Here is a 17,617-nt window from a genome sequence, read left to right on the forward strand (position 1 = left end):
TAATACATCAGACAACCCATGTAAGTACTGATATAGTTCCTTTTAGTTGTGGTAGATACCCAGTACTAACAATATGAAAGGCAGTAGAGAGATTCCCATTCTTTAAAAGGGTTCTCCGGTAATAATGCCCTTTTACCAAGTGCCAGCAGCCTGCCCCACTAAGCTAACAATTCATACTTAACTGTTCCCTGCCCCCGGTGTCACCATCTTCTGGTCCCCGCACAGTTTTAGGCCGAATGCACACGGCCATTTTTGCAACCAATGACGCCGTGCGCTCCTGCTCTCAGCAGGAATCCAGGCCGCGGTTCCACGGACAGCTCACGCCCGTGAAAAAAACAGCCATGTGCATTCGGCCTTATTCTGGTGCTGCATGGGCATGGTCACATGCTCTGCTGCAGTCAATGAATGGCTTCAGTGATGACATGACCAAAAGCAGCACATCACCGGCTGCAGAGTAGCATATGACCATGTCCATGCAGCACTGGAAGAAAACAGTGCGGAGACCTGAAGATGGCATATCAGAGCAGCAGGGAGCAGGCAAGCATACATCATTAGCTTAGTGGGACACGCTGCTAGCGCTTGGTAAAATGGCCTTATTACAAGAGAAATAAATCTGTCAGACCACTACAGGCTATTTTATAAAACACTGCTGCAAATTACAGTCTACAAGATGTCAGCAGATTAGGATGAAAATGAATACCGGTATTAGCCAGGCATTTGTATACCGTACATATGATAATTCTATTATTCCAAATCCACACCAAAAATGTTCTTTTAATAAGGCCAGGTTCACATCAGCGCTAGCAATTTCCATTGTTCTGCTCAGTTACAGGAGCATAAACACAAAAAACACTTAAATGCGGATTTGGCACACAATTAAACAGACACCACTGACTATAATGGGGTGCGTTCAGTACCGTTCAGGAGCCTGCTTTTTAACTTGACAAAAAGGTTCTGCGTGCAGTCTGTGACGGTTGCTCCAACACAGATGTGAACAATCCCTAACAAGTCTCATTGGTAGAGTATTCTAACTCAGACCCCCGCAGAGTCTTCATGCTGGAAATGGATGAGCGTCAAAATCACACTCCACCATTCTGATCTTCTGGCAAGCATTTTTAGTACTGTACAGAACATTACTTGTGGTGTACTTTGCCTTTAAATTCTAGTAATATGGTCTGAAAAAGTCACCAAAATGAACCTACATTTAAAGGGAACCTGTCACCGGGACTTTGTGTATAGAGCTGGGGACATGGGTTGCTAGATGGCCGCTAGCACATCCGCAATACCCAGTCCCCATAGCTCTGTGTGCTTTTATTGTGTAAAAAAAACGATTTGATACATATGCAAATTACCTGAGATGAGTCCTGTAGGTGAGACGAGTCAGGGACAGGACTCCTCTCAGGCTAATTTGCATATGTATCGAATCGGTTTTTTTCCCACAATAAAAGCACACAGAGCTTTGGGGACTGGGTATTGCGGATGTGCTAGTGGCCATCTAGCAACCCATGTCCCCAGCTCTATACACAAAGTCCCGGTGACAGGTTCCCTTTAACTAGCTTTGTATTTGTACATGGGTAAATACTAAAAGGGTAACTCAGCGGATATAATCTCTACAGCGTTCTCCTGGAGAAAATGAAGAGAAATAAAAGAATATAAAAGTGGTGTGCATGAAAAATAAGGAAAGAGGCCGGGAGCCTGAAAACGCATTTATATACACACGGGATCCAACTGTGCAAATATATCCATATGGATATTAAGTCATAAGACAATAGTACACTGTAGAATGGGCGGTTTAGTTGCACTAGCATTTCCTCCAAGTGTTGCAGGAACATTGACTATATTGCAAGAGCACATCTCTGCTTTACCCCCCACAGGTCATGGATAATAGTCATTTCACAACATGGCTTACTTTTTATGATCTATACAAGGAATATAACATTTAATGATGGCACAAGCCCTTTAAAAGGTTAAGTTCCAGCTTGCAGGCACTAAAATGAAGAAACTGTATTTGGGAAACTATTCTATAAGGATACACCATTAGGAGAACGTTTATAGCAGATGTAGGCCTTATTCACACGTCCATGTCCGACATCGGTGGAAAATGGCCAGTGTTTCATCCCGTTGTTGGTCCGGGTGTCACCCATATTCCACATGCACTGCTCGCTTGAAAAGTGGATTTCCAGTGCATCTTCTACTAATGGTCAATCAACACTACTCACATAACACGAATGCCATTCATGTTCGACTTCACTGACCTATAACCTTCAAAAGGGACACGTCTGGTCTGCAACATAAACCAAAGTAGTTTGTGCTTCCGTTTTTTTCACCGACGATGTGTGAATGGACGCAGTAAAATCATGTCTATAATTCACTGACATGTGAATGACAAGCCCATATACCACACATGACCACTGCAGCCAAGCATCAGCCTCAGTGGTATATGGCATTGTTCCTGGCAACTACCTGTTCATTACAGGAGGCGAGTGCTACATTTACATGTAGCAATCCTCTTCTCTGTACAGGGACAAGAGACTGTTCATCCCCATAGAGCATCGTCGTTTCTAAGCAGCAGATCCCAGATAGTTAACAGTAAGTACTAAGCTCCCATGCTCCCTCTAGTGGTGGATGCACATACCTAACATGTTATGTTTTAAAGGGAATCTGTCACCTGCTTTTACCATTTTAAGCTGTCACCGTCGCTATGTTCACTAAAGTACCTTATTTCCAGCAGACTTGTTTTTACTTTATTTAGTTTTGTCCTTTTGATATAAAAGCGCTTTTTATGATATGCTAATGAGGCTCCAAGGTGCCCAGAGGGGCGTTTTTTTCCTTCTCCGGTAGACTATGACGTGGGGAGGGGGGCGGAACCGTTTGCCGGGGCTTTGGGAGGTTATTTGAGGATCAGGAGGCGTTCTTGGGCACTGCAGCGGGTGTCACTGGGCACCGGAGAAGGAAAAAAAACGCCCCTCTGGGCACCTTGGACCCTAATTAGCATAACATAAAAATCGCTTTTATATCAAAACTACTAAACTAAATAAAGTAAAAAGAAGAGTCCTGGAAATAAGGTACTTTAGTCAACATAGCGATGGTGCCAGCTTAAAATGGTAAAAGGAGGTGACAGATTCCCTTTAAAATGGTGAAAGCAGGTGACAGATTCCCTTTAAGACCCTGGGATTTTCCGTTTTTGTTTTTTTACTCTCGGCCTTCTCAGAGCCATGACTTTTTTACTGTACTATTCACATAACCGTATGAGGGCTTGTTTTTTTGCGGACAAGTTGTACTTTCTAATTGCACCATTTAATATTGCATACGATGTAGTGGGAAGCTGGAATTTTTTTCCCAAATGGGGTGTAATCGGAAAACCACCCACCAGTTTATGTGTTTTGTTTGTACGCCTCTCCCCATGTGGTAAAACTAACCTTCATACTCCGGGTCACAATTCAGGTTATGAATAAGACAATACCACGTTTATGTAGTTTTTCTTGAGTATTAATAGGGGGAGAAAGAAAAAAAATTACTTAAATTGTTATTTTATTTTCATTGCCATATTCTGACCCCCATAACTTTTTTATAGTTGTTATGTCTACGGACTGTAGTTTTTATTGATACAATTTTCGAGTGTATATGACTTTTTGATCATTTTTTTTATTAAAAAAAAGCAACAACAAAAATTGCAAACGGGGCATACTTTTTCCCTTTATGGTATTCACTGTACAGGATAAATATGTTTATATTTCAGTAGTTTTACCATTTTAGGACACGGCGAGGCCCATGATGTTTTTCTTATTGTTTATTTTAATTATGGGGAAAGAGGGGTGATTTAAATTTTTATATAGTTTTTATAACTTTTTTTTAAGCCCCCTAGGGTACATGAAATCAGATTGTTTTTCCTATGCATTAATGCACTGCCTCAGGATACAATGGCCTCATGATACAATATTTTCAACAAATAATGGTCTTTTCTGGTCCATTGTAAGTTGAAACCAGACTCAACATACAATGTCTCAGACTCCGACCCAACCAATCAAGGCCACTTCTCTGGTAAAACAGCTGTATTAGATGCTAGTAAGCAGCTATCCCTGACTGTTATATGTAAGGACTTGTTTTATTTGTCTTCGTTATCTGCTTATTTTTCTTAAATCCTCATTTTCTCTAATCTTGGATAACATTTTGGGGCTTTGGAAATTGGAACCAATTACTCAATTTACAATGGTTTCAACATATAAGGGAACCAATTAAAATTCTAACTTGAGGGACCACTGTACACTAGTGGCTAGGAAATTCAGTATGTTCCAATGCAGTGCTGCCACCTGCAGGCCTACACTGAAATATACTTGTGATAGGCCTGGTAGACTCTCACAGGCTCTGGCCTATCACCACTAAAAAATCATCTTCCCCGATCTCAGTGCGGAGAAACAGTTCCAGTCCTGGGAGCTGACCACGGGATTAAATGTCAGAGTTCAGTATGATCACTAATCATAGACATTAGCCTCGGTTGTCTGCTGTTTAAAACAGCAGAAACCCAGAGTCTATTGTGCACGCTGTGAAGATCGACCTACCGTGTGGGTCCAGAAAGGGTTAAAGGGAACATGTCACCATGAAAATGCAATCTGCAGGCAGCATGTTATAGAGCAGGAGGAGCTGAGCAGAATGATATATAGTTTTGTAGGAAGAGATTCATTACATTTTGTAATATATTCATTAAAATTTTGTTAATTCCCAGCTTTGAAGTCAAAGAGGCGGTCCTATCAGTGATTTACAGCTATCTTGGTACAGACAGTCAGAGGGAAGGCTGTCTGTACTGATAGGACCGACTCCTTGACTTCAAAGCTCAGAATGAGTTGGAATTAAAATGAATAAAATACAATTTTTACTGAATGTTTTACCACCAAACTATATAAAATCGATCTGCTCAGCTCCTTCTGCTCTGTAACATGCTGCCTGCAGCTCTAACACCATGTTCAACGTGACAGTTTTCCTTTAAATATGTAGTATGCCCATGGATTTGCTGCTTTGCACAAAAACAGAGCTCCAATCACTATAAAGACACAAAGTGAATTCTCCCTTACTTACAGCAATCTTGTTTTTTGTTCGGGGATTGAATAAAATTACAGGTCCATCTTAAATGAAAATGATCAAGAAGTTTTGTGCTTGTATTTAGAGAAAAAACAAAACAAAAAAACAACAGTCCTTCATCTAATGAGTTTGGAAATACAGTATGATGCGTATTACATGCGGAAAATCCACGGCATAATACAGTACCAGCTAAGGCTACTTTCACAATCGTGTTTTTTGCAGATCCGTCATGCAAAAACGCTTCCGTTACAATAATACAACCGCATGCATCAGTCATGAATGGATTCAGTTGCATTATGTCTTATATAGCCGACAGATCCGTCATGAACACCATTGAAAGTCAATGGGGGACGGATCAGTTTTCTATTCTGTCAGAGAAAACGGATCCGTCCCCATTGACTTACATTGTGTGTCAGGACGGATCCGTCTTGCTCCGCATCACATCACGGACAGAAAAACTCTGCTTGCAGCACTATTCTGTCCGTGAGGGGAGCGCAACCAAATGGAACGGAATGCATTTTAGTGCACTCCGTTTTGTTCAGTTTTGTCCCCATTGACAATGAATGGGGATAAAACTTAAGCGTTTTCTTCCGCTATTGAAATCCTATGGCAGATCTGAATAGCGGAATTGAAAATGCTAGTGTGAAAGTAGTCCAAGTAGATGAGCTTTTCAAAATCTCAAGTACACTGTGCAGAAATTAACCAAGTGTAAATTGACCTGCGGAAATCTGCAGAACGTCAATTGTTTGTGGATTTTCATTGAAGATTACACCATTTGCAATGCAAACGGTGAGATCTGGGAAAAATCTGCGTCCACAACAAAATCCTCAAGTACCACATGCGGATTTGGTATGGAAACATAGAAATGCAGCAAAAACCACATTAAAATCCACATATGTACACTGCTATATGCATGTTCCTTAGACTGCCTTAGTATTTCCTACTGTTAAACCGCAAGTAAAACCGCTTCTGGTGGCTTTGTGTAGGAGTAAAAATGTGTTACCTTGAGTCCCCGAAGTAACTGATATATAAGGAATTGGATGTGATCATCTGTCAACTTCTGGCACTTCACAATGTTATTTAGGTCTGCTCCCATTAGATTTGTTACTAGATACCTAAAAAGAAGCAAACATATTATAGAACTAAACGAGCAGAAACAGCACACTCTCACAAAGGCAATACTCCTACTGAGCACTCAATATTCTCTACGACATAAGTCATTCTGTGAGGAAGGAATGAAACCATTTCCTACACTGGATATTATATCAGCATTTAATGCTTACTTATGGCAAAGGAAGGCATCACAAGCTCTTTAAATTCACTCTAGTAGTAAAGCAAAAAACCGTGCGGGTGTACAAACACGTGACGTGCATATGGATAAATAGTCTATTGCAGTGGTGCCCACTAGACGTGGGGCCGCATTAGACATAGTAAAAAAAATTCGGCCCAGAACCAGGTACCTTTGCCAGAAAGAAATGCAAACACTGAGGGGGCATGAGTGAGCATTACTAAAATACAGAATACGTAGGCCTACACTTGTTCAAATCTGCGTGGGAGGATGTGTTTGGAACCTCTGTTGCAGATTCTGTCGAAAGACCAGACAAAAAAGCCTTATATGCAGCACTTTTGTGTCCGGTAAAAAGACAGGATCCCGAACGGAAACTGAATGGATCCCATCATAGTCAGTGGAGTCTGTTCAGCTTCTTCCCTGTGGGGTCACAGGAGGAGGGGGGGGGGGGGGGCAGGGTCACTAGTGGGGTGACAGAAGGGGGGGGAGCAGGGTCACTAGTGGGGTGACAGGAGGTGGGCGGAGCAGGGTCACTAGTGGGGTGACAGGAGGTGGGTCACTTGCCTGTGGTATTTCCATTAAAATGTATTAATGCCAGATCCGGTACCAAGTGTTCCGGAAAAATGGATCCGGTTTCTCAGTCTGCGCATGCGCAGATCTTTCAATCTGTGAAAAAGAAATACCGGATTTGTTTTTCCGGATGACACTAGAGAGACGGATCCGGTATTGCAATGCATTTGTCAGACGTATCCGGAAACAAATGATATCCGTTTGCATACGGATTTCGGAATCCGGCAAGCAGTTCCTGCAATGGAACTGCCTGCCAGATTCTTCTAACGCTAGTGTGAAAGTACACATAGTTGTACATGGGGAGGTGTTATCAGTGATTGATAGCATTCTCTGTGCAAGTGTGTATACATAGATAGCTGTCAGTCACATAGCTGTACACAGGGGAGGTGTTATCAGTGATAGCATTCACTGTCTAACTGTGTATACATATATAGCTGTCAGTTACTGATAGTTTTACATGGAGGAGGTGTTATCAGTGATTGACAGTATTTTCTGTGCAAGTGTGTATATATAGATAGCTGTCAGTTACTGATAGCTGTACACAGGGAGGTGTTATGATTGATAGCATTCTGTGTGTAAGTGAATATACATAGATAGCAAATGTATATATTGGAATAGCACACCATTTACGACTGCGGTGCGACTAAAAGGGTTCAACCCAATCAATATTCCAAATAGATTCAGTGCACATGCAAAAGATAAGTTTTCAATTTATTGCTTTATCCAGTATTTACACATTATTCTCCATTATCCCAGCAGTATAAGGTAATTTGTTATTTCAAATTATATGTTATTTCTCAGATGAAGTAAAGTGACAACGTTTAGGTCATGGTGACCTTTGTCAAGTCTCATCTGCGTTTACGTGTGGAAGATGTACTGCTGGCTCACAAGGCTGTATATAAGGGAGAAAGCACAGGCAAACCAGTTTGCAGGGGGAAGGCAGCAATATCCTGGACACACATCCAGCATGTACTGCTGGGAACAACATGTCGACCTGAGAAAATGTCAGGTGGTCTGAAAATGATCGAAGGAATCATAACGGCAGACAAACATTTTCTTACTTGAGGTAAAAATCAAAATATGCCCAAATTTTTTTTCCGTGTCTGAGGTGCCATAGCTTTTAATACTATCACACAAATATTCAGGTAGACATTTATTATGGACCTTTTACTTTGCTATTCTTTAAAAATGTACATTCTGTCATACATGTTATAGGTGATGCCAATACCTACACTTCATTAAAAGTTTCAACTGAAGTAGATGGCGTAAAGACATCCAGTAGTCCTATGACCTGAAAAACAAATGGAAGGTTTATGCCAAGAAAGTTTCACATTCAAAAGTCTTTAAAGCAATGATATTAGAAAGAGGTAAAATCTGAGAAAAATGGGGTCTGGAAACATTGGCCCAGATTTACTTATCCTGTAGATGGCGGAAACTTAGACCTGCACCAGATTAACTGCAGTGGCTCAGGCTAGATGATAAATTGCCCCGCCCCTTTCTGCTAAGCCCCACCCACTATATGCACAAAGTTGTGCCAAATTGCGCCACTTTCTAGGCAGATTCTAGGTTAAGACATATTAGTAAATCTGGACCATTGTTTGCCAAACATCTACTAAAATTTGATGGCGTACAGTTAGCAGTATAGAGAATTCAGGGATATGTCAGTTTGTCACGTGATTAGTGCTTTAACAACGGAGTGCAATGTCTATCAATCTATTCTTTATAACGGCGATATCTTCCGCATGCGGCATTATTTATAAAATGAGTCCTATTGCCCACCTGTTGGATACATGGAACAGGCTAAGGCTACTTTCACACTGGCATTTGGGTTTCCGTTTGTGAGATCCGTTCAGGGATCTCACAAGCGGCCCAAAACAGAAGAGTTTTGTCCTTTATCCATTCAGAATGGATAAGGATCCGCTCAGAATGGATCAGTTTGGCTCAGTTCCGTCTCCATTCCGCTTTGGAGGTGGACACCACTGCTTGCAGCGTTTTGGTGTTCGTCTGATGAAACTGAGCCAAACGGATCCGTCCTGGTACACAATGTAAGTCAATGGGGATGGATGACTATAATGAGCTACTAAACCTCTGCACGCGTTAACCGTACAAATCAATCCCCATCATAGAATGCGGCAACATAGGAGGAGAGGGGAGCAGGGTCACCGGGGACCAGTTACATGAGTCCACGGCACCTTGCCTCTCCAGCGGCCCTGTCATGTTTCCCCAAGGTCCTCCGGCAGCCTGCCCTGCTCTCCTACAACAGCCCTCCCAGGAGCCGGTGCCTCCTCATTCCAGCTCCCGTCTGCTTCCCCTGCTGCAGGACCTGTATGGCTCCAGCGTGCGCCTATACCAACCAATAAAGCTCCTTGCTGTAAGGAGCTTTGCTATTGGTCATTCCAGGCAGCATCCCTGCGCTGCCTGTGCTGTTCACAGCGCTCACTGTGCTGATGAATGTGGTCACTGCACGGGCCGCATGACACAGCTTCGTGGGCCGGTTTTGGCCCCGCGGGCAGTAGGTTGGGCATCACTGGTATATATAATTCATAGGTTAAGACAACTGCCATATTAAATCCATAGTGCGCTAGTCTAGTGACTAACATTTCAGCCCTTTGTAGTGAAGCTGTTCGGCCTCCACCCTGCTGACTAAGATGTAATAGTTACTTCATTATAATGTGTAAGAAATGACTACCAAGCCTGGATAATTGTAATGCAGGTCAATCATTAAAAATACTGACAACGAAGGCTACTTTCACACTGGCGTTTTGGCTTTCTGTTTGCGAGATCCATTCAGGGCTCTCACAAGCGGTCCAAAACGGATCAGTTTTGCCCCAATGCATTCTGAATGGAAAAGGATCCGCTCAGAATGGATCAGTTTGCCTCCGTTCAGCCTCCATTCCGCTTTGGAGGCGGACACCAAATCGTTGCTTGCAGCGTTCAGGTGTCCGTCTGACGAAACTGAGCCAAACAGATACGTTCTGACACACAATGTAAATCAATGGGGACGAATCAGTTTTCACTGACGCAATCTGGCACAATAGAAAACGGATCCATCCCTCCATTGACTTTCAGTGGTGTTCAAGACGGATCAGTTTTGGCTATATTACAGATAATACAAACTGATCCGTTCTGAACAGATGCATGCGGTTGTATTATCTGAACGGAAGCGTCTGTGCAGGTCGATGACGGAGCCGCACCAAACGCGAGTGTGAAAGTAGCCTAATGTGTTAACACTAAGCAACTCATGCAAGCTCTTGCAGCAAACTGAAGACATGACTGCCACAGAGAAAACATACAAATTCATTTCAACATATGTCCCGTTAGGAAACCACTAATGAGGTTTTTATTCTCAGAGAAAACCTTTTATATGTTCCCTAATAGGGTCATTCAATTCTAACCTCTCCTGTAGGAGGACTTGCTAAAGACAAATAAATCCCATTCTGATGGATTAGATCAGCAGGATAATTACATTGGAGCCTAGAAATCAATGATGAAAATAGGCTTAAAAGGAACCAAGGCTGCAATTTCCTAATATATTCTTTATGATGGGGCTCACAGCTTTAGTCTGCACAGTAAGGCCTCGGCGGGTGTGTCACAGCACAATGTATGGGAGATGGCAATGACTCATACAAGAGACAAAGCAGGCAAGATGGAGAATTCAGGCGTTTCTGCACGGCTGTCTGCAGAAATACTTGCCCATGCCCACAAAACTGCACTTGTGCCAGAATGAACCTGGGATGAGGTTTTCCACCCTCCATCTGCAATCCAAAGTGGCCTTTAAACTACAGAATGTATTGTCAGCGAAGGTTCTCAATTATCCAGGTCATGGTATATCTGTAAAGAACGAATGCCTTGATTTATTCTTAGATATACAGAACGTATTGCACATGCCACATACTTGAGTAATCTTTTTATTGCGTAGCATATTCTGTTTGCCGGTATGGAAAACACCCTTTCACATTAAGGCCACCTGCACACGTTGCAGATAAGGCTACTTTCACACTGGCGTTTTGGCTTTCTGCTTCTGATATCCGTTCAGGACTCTCACAAGCGGTCCAAAACGGATCAGTTTTGCCCTAATGCATTCTGAATGGAAAAGGATCCGCTCAGAATGCATCAGTTTGTCTCCATTCCGCTCCTGAGGCAGACAGCAAAACACTGCTTGCAGCGTTCTGGTGTCCGTCTGACGAAACTGATCCAAATGGATCCGTTCTAACACAATGTAAGTCAATGGGGACGGATCCATTTTCTATGACACAATCTGGCACAATAGAAAACGGATCTGTCCTCTATTAACTTTCAATGGTGTTCAAGATGGATCCGTCATGGCTATGTTAAAGATAATACAAACGGATCCGTTCTGAACAAATGCAGACGGTTGTATTATCTGAAAGGATCCGCACCAAACGCGAGTGTAAAAGTAGCCTTAAGAGCCGTTTTTTTTAATTCTCATGCGGAAAAACCAAAATACCAGTACCAGCAGAGTGTATAAGGGTACTTTCACACTTGCGGTTTTCTCTTCCAGCACTGAATTCCGTCACAGGGGCTCTATACCGGAAAAAAACGGATCAGTTTTATCCCAATGCATTCTGAATGGAGAGTAATCCGTTCAGTTTGCATCAGGATGTCTTCAGTTCAGTCGTTTTGACTGATCAGGCAAAAGAGAAAACCGCAGCATGCTACAGTTTTATCTCCGGCGAAAAAAAACTGAAGACTTGCCTGAACGCCGGATCCGGCATTTTTCCCATAGGGATGTATTAGTGCCGGATCTGGCGTTCAGAATACCGGAATGCCGGATCCGTCGTTCCGTTATGCGTAGACTGAAAAAAATAAATGCCGGATCCGTTTTGCCAGATGACACCGGAACTACGGATCCGGCATTTCAATGCATTTTTTCGACTGATCAGGCATTTTTAAGATTGATCAGGATCCTGATCAGTCTTACTAATGCCATCAGTTAGCATACATTTTGCCTGATCCGGCAGGATCTCTCTGCCGCAAGTGTGAAAGTAGCCTAAGAATAGACAATCATCCCATGCGGAAATTGGCCTGGGGTGCCTTTTAAATGCAAAGGTGAGATCTGTGGCAAAACCCGAAAGAAACACTTGCGGATTTAGGTGCGGAAAAGCACAGAAATCCGCTCAAAAAATTTGTGTGGAATTGGAAAAGAGCGAGCCGAAGGACTCAGTCACACTTGGAGAGATTTTGTATCATTATTTCCCAAACAAAACATGTAAGGGATAAACATCTTCCCATTAGGGTATGTTCACATATAGCAGATTTGTGGTTGATATTTCTGGATCGGCACTGCGCCATAAAACTATTACAGGGCTAATCCGTGTGTGGATTCAGGATCAATCTGCAGCAGAAATCACAGTGACCACATAGCGAGCCCACTGCTGAATTTCAGTCACAGGTTTATCTGAAATGGGCAGTTTTTTTGCCACAGCGGCAATGCACTGCAGTGGTAGAAAGCCGTGGGTATTATCCGCCAGCAGTAAACGTGACATGCTGCGCCCAAATCTCTGCAGGTCAAGTTAGCCTATACTGCAGGGTTTTTCCATATCGCGTAGATGAGGTTTCTCATCCACTTACCTGCTACTGGGTATGTGGGGACAAACCCTTTCCGGTACAAAATTTCATGAAAAATCCATGGCGAATTTGCCTGTCATGTGAACATAGCCTAAGCTTAACAAGGGAAAATATGGATTTAACAGATGGATTTTATTCTTCTACCTTTTATATCCCCCCTCCTATGTTCTGTATCTCGCTGTCCTCTCACGAGTCCCCATTATATGGAATATTTCTATGCCCATCCTTAAAAGAGTTTTCCAATACTGATGACTTTCAGGGCAGCTCCCGCGCTAATTGGCGGAGGTGCAGGATGTCAGATCCTCGTCGATCAGATATTGATGGCTAAGGCTACTTTCACACCTGCGTTTAGGTGCGGATCCGTCTGGTATCTGCACAGACGGATCCGCACCTATAATGCAAACGCTTAGATCCATTCAGAACGGATCCGTTTGCATTACCATGAACAAAAAAAAAAAAAAAAAAAAAAAAAAAAAAAATTTTTTTTTTTGTTCATGGTAATGCAAACGGATCCGTTTTGACTTTACATTGAAAGTCAATGGGGGACGGATCCGTTTGAAGATTGAGCTATACTGTGTCAACTTCAAACAGATCCGTCCCCATTGTCTTACAGATCCGCATCCACTCAGAATGCATTAGGGCTGGACGGATCCCTTTGGGGCCGCTTGTGAGAGCCTTCAAACGGAACTCGCAAGCGGAGCCCCGAACGCAAGTGTGAAAGTAGCCTAAGAAGCCAATTTATAAGCTATCCTGCATTGCTAATGTGCGGTCTGTAGCCTTTTAATTGTTCCTAATATTGGATGGTTTTCCCCATGGCTCTATACAGGATCCTTTGCAATCTGCTTCCATTGTCTTGCCATGCTGGAAAACTATACTTAGCGCCCCACTGATTATTGGGTAAAGGGATTCTGAGTTTACATATACAATGTTTTCAGAAACACATCTTTCCATGGTCTGTGTCTGGCATTTCAGCCTGGCCGCCAATCACTTCAAGTGCAGCTCCAGAGTTGTGCCCAGTCACTTTAAATCTGACAGTAGGTACAGTTCAGTTGCCAATGTCTAAACTGCATTACAATCCTTAAATGGACTGTCCAGACATTTTTGACTACTCTGAGCAGCATGCTCTATTGACCTGCTCTCCACCACACCATTCAAGCTTCCTTCAGCGCTCATCTTGTAAACTTCCACACAGACGGGGTCATGTGTGTGGCCGCAGCCAATGACTGTCCCTAAGTGGCACATCGTGTACCGCGTAGGGACATATCACAGCCGGGAGACTGGTGAAGGGAGCCGAGGACCCGGATTGGCAATATCTGCTGAAAGGAAACATTTGTGCAATGCTCACAAGGCAGGCTGCATAGTATGTAACTAATGTGGTCACACTTCTCATGTACTGAAGCTTAGGCAATCTCTTCCCAGTGCTTGATAGAGGTAGGGTGGCAGCATACTGGATTTTAAGGTGTGCTTCTTTAAAGCCACTTTCTGTTTAATGTCCTCTGACACACAACTGATGGGTGGACAAGATGCTAAAAATTCATTTCCAATTCAATTATAAAATGGCAGCAAAATCAATCATTCAGACTGAACAGTCAGTGCTGTGGTCCATCAGACCTAGGGCTTGTGCCCATGGTGGTATTAGAGCTTCGAGATGTACAGAGGTGTTCTAGCCTAGACGCTAGGCACCTGGGTGCCATACAGCATCTGCACATACAAGCTCCATGACCGTTTTCTTTAGGCTTCATGCACAAAACCATATCCATTTTGTGTTCCATAAAATGCGGACCGGCAAAATATGTTTGCTGTCCAAGTTGCATTTGACTTCTATTGGTCCATAGACCATGTTCCACAAAAATAATGGAATGGACATAAGGATGTCGAAAGCGAACACCACCAATGGCAGGAGCCCTGACATTGATGAGCTGTGGCTCCCCCACAGATGACTGGCAGCCGCCTTCTTATATTGTGTATAGGGGAAGCAAGCTGCCAGTAAGTGGTGGGGTCATGGATGGGGCACAGCCAGGAGCTCATGAACATGAGGACTCCCAAGTTTAGGCATTGCGCTGAGCACACGTCAGTGCTTGGGTCCCTCTGAAGCTGCTCACCACATGATTTTATTTTTCTCTCTCTCTGGTCTCTGACACCAGTGTATGCCGCTCTCAGGTCAGCATTAGCCTGGTGACAGTTCCCCATTAAGCATAACTGCTTTGAAATGTCTAAGTGTATTGTCCATGAAGCTCATTTCGTAACATTGCCACATAGTAAAAGATTTCACAACGTGCTGCTGAAAATGACTCATTGGTTAAAGGTGTACAACCCCTTTAAGCTGGCCACACACATTAGACGTATATTGGCCAACCATCTTATGGCCTCCTGAGTCTCCCCCAACGACAGAAGCCAGGTGAGACAAGGACCAGGCTGTTGGATGTCAGATCCTTTGTTCTCTGGGAGATCAGCTTCTGTGAGGAGCCTGACAGCGGCTTTCTCCTCTTAAGAAACACATGCAGAGGATGTGTGTGAACAGGTTGGTAGAGAGCGTTATCTAAAGTGTATGACCAGTGCTAGAGTGCAATAACAGTATTATACAGATGTACATCCAGGTAAGACTGATGAATCCATTCCTCACGTTTTCATGTTTCATGTGCTTGAGCAAACGCAGCTCTCTGTAGGTCCGTCGTGCATGAACAAGGGACTGAAAGGGTCTGGAAAGCTTCTTTACTGCCACCTTTTGTCTCGTCTTTGTGTCATATGCGGAACTGGAAAACAAAGTAATAAATTACAGTAAAAACAGAGAAGCAGTAAAGTGCTGTAGTTTCCTCCCTAACTTGTGTGCAAGATACAACCAAGGAGAGCAAATTTCTTTATTAAAAAACAAACAAAAAAAAAAAAAAAAAAACGCTTTCCTTGCCCTAAGTACAAATAAACCACCTTCTCTGTGCTTAGATTTCATTAGGCAGGCGCAGGGCATCATTGTGACTACAAAATAAAGTCGGCACAGATAGTACTGCCTCCATATTTCCCCCTATGTATCAAGTGAACAAGATTAAGCCCAAACTTCTGCTCAATTCTCCTGTCCGCTGTGGGGGTGGGGATTTTTCAGCTACATCTACGATCAAGGAGCAAGAATGGAGACCAGCACATATCGCATTCTATTGAATCTCCAGAGGCCTTCTTCTACATGGGCGGAGGATCAGGATTGAACATTCGTATGTTTGTTCGGTCAGTCATCAGCCAGTCTAAGCACCCCACCGATTAGCCGACACTCGTTTGTCAGCTGATCTGATCTTTTAGCACGGTGCTGGTGACACAGTGTAAAGTATATAGGGGGCGAATGATCATAGTAACGATCATTCATCCCCCATGCACTTTCCATCAGCCTGCAAAGAGCTTCTACTTGTTTTATCGTAAATCGGTAGATGGCAGGTATGGACACCAAGATTTCCCATACTTCTGTAAATTTGGGTGATAATTTCAGTTTATAACTATATAACACAGACCCAGATTTAACGTGTCAAATTTTTGTTTTCGGTGAAAATGCTTTATAAACACAAAGCGAGCGCCATGGTTAATGCCGGTTTCAATGACAGTTTACAGATCTTTTGCTAATTGCTATTTTATTTTAACCTGAAAAGATTTACATTCACACTAGGGAAGCTTAACTGTCACCATTATAACAATTACCACAAGTGATATTTGCACAGAGGGAGCAGTTATCACACTCCCTGGGGAAGTACTAATTCTATTCTCCAGCGTCACAAACAATAGCATCCTCCAACATATACTAATGTGAAGCGAGGAACACAAGCGCACGCCTAACTCCAGACCCAACACTCGCCTGCTCCTTGATATACTTTTATTTATTCAATTTTATTAGCATTTTCACTCCTGAAAATATAACATTTTAGTTGCCCTGCAATGTTTAAAGTTATGTAAAATGTGGCCCCATGCCTCCAAATGCTTTAAAATAAAAATCCAGTCCTTTCTCACGTGCCGCTCTCTGCTCGAAGTCTGGTCCTCCTCCCACTGGTTGTATTCAAGGCTGCAGTGGTGATGTAGCGGTATGTGACCGCCGCAGCCAATCGCTTCCTCAGGGGTCTCATGCTATATACTGCTACAGACAATGATTGGCCGCAGCAGTAATGAGGCATATACCTGCACGTCAACGCTCCAGCAGGACGCGGACTGTAGTGCAGGTAATGGAGCAGGAGAAAAAAAAGAGAGTACAGGATTTTTTGTTTGTTCTTTTAAGGCCTCATGCACACAACCGTTTTTGTGGTCCGCATCCGAACCACATTTTTTGCGACTCTATTGCGGACCTATTCACTTCAATGGGGGCGCAAAAGATGCGGACAGCACTCCGTGTGCTGTCCGCATCCGTTGCACCGTTTTGTGGCTTCGCAAAAAAAATATAGCCTGTCCTATTCTTGTCCTTTTTGCAGACAAGAATAGGCATTTCTACAATGGGCCGCCTGTTCTGTAAATTGCGGAAGGCACACAGGCGGCTTCTGTTTTTTTCTGCGGATCCGCAGTTTGCGGACCGCAAAAAACGGCACGGTCGTGTGCATGTAGCCTAAAGGTGTTGTTTACCCCCTGGTGCCTTTCTGGCAGACCTGTCAGTGTGGCCAGACATGTGGAAGGAATTATACTTACCTGATCCCCCCCCCCCCCCCCCACTGCTGTTTGCTGGTCTCCATCGTCCTGTTTGACGACTATCTGAAACCGGGGACGTGTCCCCATGCGTCATGTTATTGGGTCACGTGATGAATGGGGCATACGCCACCGCTGCGGCCATTCTTTGACTATAGTGATCACGTGACCTGTGTTAACACTGGTAGACTGGAAATCTGCAGAGGCAGCAGGGAGAAAAGGAGTGGGGACCATTTAAGTATACTTTCCTTTGCAGGTCCGTTGGCATTATGCCATCACTTGTTCCCATGCTGTCTAGTTGTTAGCCAGTAGCATATTGTGATTAGACATCACGATCTGCTGTCTGCAAACAATGATTTTTGCTCGTTCATCAGCAATCGACGGCAGTATTGGACTGCTAGATCATTAACAATGTACTGGCCAAGAATCAGCCAGCCTAAGGGCGGGTTT

The 17,617-nt window shown here is 43.4% G+C and overlaps 1 protein-coding gene across 1 annotated transcript in view; it reads right to left on the minus strand.

Moving 5' to 3' along the window:
• Positions 1-17,617, minus strand: part of MAPK11 (mitogen-activated protein kinase 11) — a 36,914-nt gene that overhangs the window by 15,610 nt on the left and 3,687 nt on the right. Inside the window, exons 2-4 of the mRNA XM_044280255.1 lie at positions 15,147-15,276; positions 8,167-8,225; positions 6,080-6,191 (exon numbers count right to left, since the gene is read on the minus strand). Coding sequence (XP_044136190.1) covers positions 6,080-6,191; positions 8,167-8,225; positions 15,147-15,276 — 301 coding nt within the window. The remainder of the gene's footprint in view (positions 1-6,079; positions 6,192-8,166; positions 8,226-15,146; positions 15,277-17,617) is intronic.

This window comes from Bufo gargarizans, chromosome 2, assembly GCF_014858855.1.
Source record: "Bufo gargarizans isolate SCDJY-AF-19 chromosome 2, ASM1485885v1, whole genome shotgun sequence".
Classification (NCBI taxonomy): domain Eukaryota; kingdom Metazoa; phylum Chordata; class Amphibia; order Anura; family Bufonidae; genus Bufo; species Bufo gargarizans.